General features: G+C 42.0%; 1 protein-coding gene and 1 long non-coding RNA gene across 2 annotated transcripts; one reads left to right on the forward strand and one right to left on the reverse strand.

Annotated features, from left to right (window-relative positions):
• Positions 1–248: 248 nt before the first annotated feature.
• On the reverse strand, positions 249–2,059 carry LOC111255267 (uncharacterized). Its single transcript, XR_002675395.2, has 3 exons — positions 1,924–2,059; positions 1,301–1,808; positions 249–1,024 (listed from the first exon to the last, which is right to left on the reverse strand). It is a non-coding gene; the product is annotated as an uncharacterized LOC111255267 (long non-coding RNA).
• A 3,017-nt stretch (positions 2,060–5,076) lies between these two features.
• Positions 5,077–7,055, forward strand: LOC111253223 (uncharacterized). The gene is made up of 3 exons (XM_022812343.2): positions 5,077–5,501; positions 6,092–6,393; positions 6,764–7,055. Exons 1-3 carry the CDS (start codon positions 5,296–5,298, stop codon positions 6,943–6,945), a joined length of 690 nt encoding a protein of 229 aa, XP_022668078.1. The 5' UTR covers positions 5,077–5,295; the 3' UTR covers positions 6,946–7,055.
• The last annotated feature ends 720 nt before the right edge of the window (positions 7,056–7,775 follow it).

Genomic DNA, 7,775 nt, shown 5'->3' on the forward strand with positions numbered 1-7,775 from the left:
GTACGAGAATCATGCATAATTATATATGCATAGTTAGGTTTCAGTCCAGTCAGATTAGCTCTGGAGAGCGGTGTGTTTTTCTTTCGTCACCAATAAAAATTTTTTTTATTATCGTTTATGTTTTTCCTTACAAAGAATGACCGTCGCCTGAACCGAGGGGAAAAATCACACGGAAATTATAGTATTTTTAGTAAAGCAATTCCTAAATCTGACTCGTTGCGAAGCCCTCGAAACAATTTACCTCAAAACAATATTTGGCTGTCAAGAAAGAAAACAATACAGCATAAAAATATGCACCCATCAATCTGCTTGTGGGATTGAACCCGGCCTTTCCAGGCGATTGCACACCACACAATGGCATTTGTAGCAGTGTGTCCTAAATGTCCTACACAGATTGACCTTTTATTGGTTTGGATGTAGATGTAAAACGTCTCATGATTGGTATGCCTTTACTTTTAAGGCTAGAACATAACAGCAGTATATGGAGATACGACAGCTTTTACAGCATCCATAGCAACAAGGTTTGCCATAACTGATAACAAAATGCTGTTTACTGGAAACGTCTCTAACGCATGTCTCTTTCGAAGGCGGTCTCACCTTGCCATTGGTTGATCTATAAGAAGCCCTGGCAGAAGGACATCATTTGACGTTACTGCGAAGAACGTGCTCTCCTTGACGAAGACGATTGGAAATATGCACTAAGCAGGCAAAAAGAAGTCAGTATCTAGTAATGTAATAATCAGACTTTGCTTTACGCCTGTTGCAAGTAAGCGAAGCAACCAAGGCAGACTCGTTGTTGATTGGCCCGCCTTGAAAGCAGTTTAGGTGTTACGATACCGCGTCTGGCATCGAATACATAAGTACATATCAGATTGTTTGTATATACAATAGTTCAGCCTGAGTTACTCCAAGGACGGCTGATGACGCGCACACGTACGTAAGCATAGGAGGGCATACTTTGCGGCTAACTCCTCTCTGGACATGCTATAGACGTACCTCGAGCATTTTCGCATTGTCATCACAACTGCAAACAGACCAAATATCGTCAGTATATTGTCTCTTTTATACTACAAAATAAACGATCACATTTACAAACGCATCATACAAACGCATTCTTCGAGAGAAAATAATTCAGTAGGGGGGCAAAGGTGAATTTTCTCTCTCGTTTAATCAAAAATCTACTGTAATCTATTCCCTTTGATTATAAACGTTTGATCTGAACACCTACAGTCACCACATAAATACAGGGTAGGAAACAAAAGCGACCTTAGCGAACAAAGCAGTATCGAAGCAGGCTTACTTTCGTTAACTTAACTTTCAGCCGATCTTTTTTCGACCTTCCCCGATTGTCCAAGCCGCCACAACTGATATCAAAATCTACGCAGATACGTCACTTGATGATCTACGTTTTTCAAAACATAGTACCGTATCTTTGTCGATTCTACGACAAAATAGGTTATGGCCTATTTGAAACGAACTGGAAGAATCAATTCTTGAACTAAACTTGATGAACACGAGCCGTAGCAACACCCTTCGACGGCCGGCTACAACATAGACCCATTTCGTGCCGGGGTCCTTTGTTTTCGATTGCTTCGGCAGATGGTCTCTCACAGAAAGCATACGCAGTGACTCCAATTTGGAATGAACCCTCTACATCTATCAGCGTATATGTGCTGTATAATATTTTTTCCCTCATAGGCGAGGAGTGTAGACATTATAATCCTCACAGGAGAGCTCTCAGCTGGACTCGAGGAACCTCATTCCTGTCCGTTTGAAATTTAATTTCGTTTCCGATAGTGTATTGTGTTCTGCAAACAGCGTAAAGAATAGCCTAATAGAATTTAAATTGGGCCCGTAAGCCGACCAACCGAGAACAATATGGGCTAATATCAGGGATTCGGAAGATTCCCCTATAGAACTTACCAGTTTTACTAACGGAGAGTATGAAGACCAGATAGGGAGATGAGCTAAGGGTTAATATCTGTATGGCAGCAGTCGAAACCTTTCGTCGCCTTCGACACGGGACAGCTCGTTTAGGAAAATTTGAACTAGCCAGGGTAGCCGCGCCAGCAGCGTCAAAACGAGACTGAGCTGAATAGATCCCAAATAGAATACATAATTATCCGTGAAGGCTCTCTTCTACCAGAAAGTCATGATTTCGGTATATGCGCCCCCTGAGCTCCATCTGTTTGGGCGGCCCACGGTTATCTCTCACTAAAGCGAGCTCGTATTCAATGTCGAATAGACAAATAGCCGTGAAATTAATAAAAACCGTGGAACAGCTTAAATATAATCATAATAGCTTACTGTGTAGAAAAAAATCCTCACTGACGTCGTCAAGCTTACACGCCGAAATATTCGTAATTTATGTATAGAACTGGTTGCTGTTAATGATCCTTTTAACGCCGTAATTTCACCGTCATTCCTACACACAGACGAAGGTGTAGTTTGTTCGGTACTTTTGCGTTGAATTAGCGCGTCGTTCCATCGATCGTTGGACGCGGCATAGTTGAAATATGAACAGGTTACAAAGTGGACCAAAAAACAGCGATATATTGGTACTATCAAGCTCGTTTCCGATACTGAGGTCAGTTACTAAAGACTTCTCGCTTTTTGAATATGCGATGTGGAAGCCAGCGCGCTAAGACGTTGGCGCTGTGTCGTAAGCACGGGCTTCTTCAGCCCTTTATTTTAGGTTTCTATTTTTGAAGTCGATCGTTCCCATTGCAAAGACGACAATTCACATATGGCAAATTAGCTTATGAAAAACCTACGATTAGAGCAGGGTACGAAAGGTCGATTAGAGCAGGTCGAAAAGGCCAGACCCTTACACACACGCAATTTAATTCTGTTATTTTTATTAAGCCAAATTGACGTTTACGAGTTCACAGTTGATTTGGACCAACAGCATTTTGATGATATGATATAAGCTGCTGCTATAAGCCGACAGGTTCTAGTGCAGAGTTACATCACAGACCACGTGGTCATCTTACTACGATGAGTGAACAGACGTGCTAAACGGGTAAACATGGCTTGACTTGAGGCACTCTATTATGAACATGAACGTTTTTAACAGATAGAACTTTCGGGATGCATAAAACTCTCGCAATTACATGTAGTTGTAAAAACGTTCGTACATGTAAAAATTTGTCTAGATATACCATTTTTAAGTGTTCTTAAATTCTCTCTGTGTATTTTGCCATTCGCGTCATTGTATCATGTTCTATTTTGTCGACAAATACCCGCATGCAGTAAATGTCTACTCAATCTAAGCATATGCATGTGCAGGTAGATATGACCTCACGACTAGGTCGGTATATGGCGAATTACTGCTTCGAGGCTCTCTGTAACTTGGAAAGCCTCGAACCTGGACGGTCCCTGTTCTACAGTTATTTAGCCTAACAGAGCCTTTCGTCCGAAACTGTGTTCTCATTGTATCAAATAGACGGTTGCCTCTAGAACGGAATAAATGTGTTTATTTCGAAACTTGAACCCTACGTCCCTAACATAAGGCACCTGTAGTTGAATCATTCAACGACAAGCTTATCTAATAATAAATACTATGCTTAGAGATGTGGGTACTTAGCAAATAGCACTTGTTCCGCTTGTTCCAGCAGTTTCACCGCTGCTGGGTACGGTGACCGAATCATGTCTTACGCGAAGTCGAGTATTTGCAAAGGCACGTTTAGGCCATTTTGCTGCACGCAGACGCTATAGTCATCTTGCAATGGAGCGTTTCGGTGTCCAGTGTCGTCTTCCGAAGTCAGCGTCGGACCACGGACCCGGTAGTCCATTACCGTTTCGTCCTGCTGTTCCATAGGCTTGTTTGTTTGTTCGTCTGCTTGTCCTCGGTCGTCTTTTTTTGCTGTTTATGTGATTGGAATCGAGAGGAAAGATTGCATTTCCATATCTCTACATCCACACATGCGATGTGTATAATAGAGACGAATGCGTCGTAATGCTACACGTCTGCAAAGAACAAAGAAAACGATTCTTGGAAGAACAGACGCCATCATTTAGCAGCATCCCAATGGAGTACGATACAGATACCATAAAGTCGGCTACATGGCGGACTAGCGACAGAAAGTTGACAGGCTGGGGGTGCAATCGTACATGACAAGATGAGTACGCCATTGCAGAGACAGGACTATACGTTTTATGTGAAGCACGTACAGCAGTGACATCGAGCTTGTCAAGCTGGTGTCTGATATCAGAACAAAATTTCTCTTCTCTCTTTCGGCCTTTTTGATGGTATCTATGTGGCCGCTATTAACCAAAACAGCAGATCGAATGCTCACTATTCATCGTTTTAAAACTATCTGGAAATAAAGGTTAGTAACTTGATCAAGCAACTTCTCGACCTAAAGATTAATTTGTAAATCATCGTAAGATGAGTATTTATAAGGAAGATGCGTTTATGACTACTTGAGAGAAAACTACCTTAAATAAACGAGCCATACACAATAGTATTCCAACTTGCTCTAAAGAATCAGTGCGCCTGATAACATCATACTAAAAAATTAGACAGGGAACTGCCACAAATTACGTTTTTTTGCTTTAGAACGATTCCGCCGTGAGCCACCTGACGCTTAAGATGAACCCGTGCAAGATTACACTTTAACTAATGTAAGCCAACGAATAAGCATAGCTCCCAGTTTAAATGCAGCTTCATTATATTAAAAGGAGAACTTGAATAGTAGGGCTGCGGAATGTGTGACGCAACCTATCAAGGTCTCATTGAGATTAGCTCTTTGGATCTACAACCCTCTTTATGTGAGTTTTATTAAAATGTTTAAAACATTCCAATTACGAGGCAAGAACGTGCGCAAATCAGTGCAAATACATGAGGAAACAAACACGATCCTTTACAATGAAACTCCGCTGTTCTCCTAAGGACAGAAACTGCATCGCCCCCACTGAACAGTTGTTGAAAGTACCCTCAAATACTTCGCATCGTAGCGATTGGGCCAGACAACCAAAAGCCATAAGATGAGTCATCGATGCAATTTATTACTAATATATACTATTTTTAACATATGGTTGCTTAAATGAAAGCGCCGTGGCAAGTATCTTTTAATTCGTTGCTATTTAGGTGTAGTCAACGAAGTGGTTTTGAAATCAGTTGTTTTTAACATAAAGTTGTACCTTCGTTTGGCCTTAGGATTGGGCCAATTATCAGTACGAAGGCATTTGAGGTTTGAGGTCGGCGAAGTCAGGTCTGCGGACAACTTAGGCATTGGAACGGAGTGTGTGGTTGATGGTGCACGCGGTATACTTCGAGTCGCCGACGTTAAAATGTCAGGGCAACATGGCGGAGGCGGTGATTCGGTCGCTGAAACCCCAGTAGCCCCAGAAAGTGGAGTATACCCTCCGGAGGAGCCATCAAGTAAGGATGAAGGCGTGAAGGATGTTAGGCAGAAAGAGGATCAAGCGATTTCAACGGCCATAGAGAACAGACGGGTTCAGCGCATCTCATCTGACTTGCGCGGAGTAGTCAGATGGTGAGTTGGCTGGGTGTTCCGTGTTTTTGACTCCGTTTGAAATTATCTTGACTAGGCTAACTGTTGTGTTCGGCCATTAATTGTGAAATTGGCTCTTACTGGCGAGTGATTCTTTATTAATTGTCATTTAATAACTGAGTTATTTTAGGAAAAAGCGTAGAATTTCTATTCACTTGCATTTGAAATAAGTAGTCGCAGAGAGCCGAAAGCCAACCCATGAACGTGGCAATTTCATGATTGTTGACGCCATAATGCACTGTCACTTTGTTTAGTCATAGGATTTGCTCGTTGAAATTCGGCACTAGCTTGAGCTCCGAAAAGGTATTTAGATAACCCTAGAGAGTCAGCTAGAAAGCCACTGTAACATGAAAATTGACTACGTAAATTAACGCAGAATGATTAGAAATGCTCTAAGTAAATTGTTTTTAAGTCAGTGATGAAAACATTCATTCTGAATTGTGTACTGTTGCCACGTATATGCACGTACGTACGAGGTTGGCTTTCTCGAAAAGCTAGTTTTTCAGTACCTTACAGACATACAATACTCATTTATGATTACAGATAACATAAATCTTAGCTAATTTGAGTAGGTACAATTCTCGACTTTGCTACGGATTCATCGAACGGGAGGATACTAAATGTGAATTGTTCGTCCATCGCAACTCTGTTGTGATGGCACCGGGTGAACCGGTGTTTCTTCGAGCTGAGTCCGAAGTCCTTTTCGACTTGTGGACACTTTCCGATGGCCGTCTTGAAGCTCAGGCCGTGCGTGCCATTAATGGAGAGCCTATTTCTCTGCGAGGCACCCGAACAACAGGGCCACCCCGTAGCTTTCATTATGCTGTTCATGCCGCCAGAATTTATGACATTTTGTGTCAGCCCAATGTTTACGGTCAGTGTCGTTTCGACTGAGTTAAGAAAACACAAGAGCATTTGATCTTACGTTGTTTTTTTAGACGCCTATTATCTACCAGCCTATTATAACATCATATGCAAAGAAAAGAAAGCAACCATAAATTAGCATTAACTATATTCGTCTCAGCTAATCAACGAGGGATATTGCTAGAGATTCTATCTATAAGCCTATCGATTTCCCGTCTCTTCACGTTGGTTGATTAACGCTTTCGCTTCCTTTTTGCGCAGTCTTTTTTTTGTAATTTGCAATCTTGCAAGCCATTGCTTAAAAAGTGCCTAAAAAAACCTGCCTAAAAATTTCGTATCTGTCAATTCTACGGAAATGCTTTCTCAAACCTATTCTGCAGGATGCTGTGTGCCATCGTACTGTCCGTGTTGTGCTAGGCCGATTTGGCACGGAGCTGGAGGTGCCGCAGGCGCTAACGGAGGCCGTTCGAGACGCGGCCTCGCAGACGCGTCTGGGTCCAACGGCGGCCAGAATAGAAGATCTGTGCAGTACGTGGGCCAGCCACTGGACAAGTGGGCATAAACTGACGGGTAGAGGGCAGAGAAGAAGCAAAAAGTCCTTTCATACTCTACCCCCTACTTTGACTAAATACACGCGTGTTCAGCACCCATAAGTGTCTTCTGGTTTATTCATTTCGTTACACACAGGCATACAAACAGCAAGCATGTGTGGATTGTTAGGAAGCACTTTGTAGCTTGCGCAGTCGGTATCTATTAGATATTAACTCAATTAAAATTTTAACCTCTAGTATTACCACTCTTATTTATTAAATCTGACGCTTTCCAGTGACCGAGGACGGGGCGCAGCGTTTTGTAATTTGCAATATCATGATACAAGATACGTATCGTATTTTTAATAATTATACCGTAATTACCATACGCATAAAAAAAGTACATTGTCCAACGGTAGGTTGTGTACCTATTGCCTTCCAGGCCAAAGTTGGAAGCGGAGACGTTCTGATTTGATAGCTACATTGCTGGCTTTACGTCGTCCCGGCGGACACCTTCTGGACACCCTGTTTCTCACAGGTTTCGACAGTAGCGCATTACATTGAATATGGACGAATTGTAATTGATGGGTATTTTTTCCACTATACTACTGAAATACTAATAGTATGATGAAGCCTTACTTGACATGATTGGGTGTAACTATTCTTTGAAAGGTTAAAAAAAGATCTACAAAAGTTTAGACTAAAGACTAGTTTAGTAAGGAGCTCGTAAACGATGGATAAGAGCACTCAACCGCTCAGTTAATGAAGAAGTTACGAAGAATTCGTCTGCAATAATGGAACGAATTGAAAGTTGTGTATCTTGGGACGGTCTTAGAGGGTTAGTGAGTCGAGGGGGGGGGGG

Source organism: Varroa destructor, unplaced genomic scaffold, assembly GCF_002443255.2.
Source record: "Varroa destructor unplaced genomic scaffold, Vdes_3.0 BEIS01000001.1, whole genome shotgun sequence".
NCBI lineage: Eukaryota > Metazoa > Arthropoda > Arachnida > Mesostigmata > Varroidae > Varroa > Varroa destructor.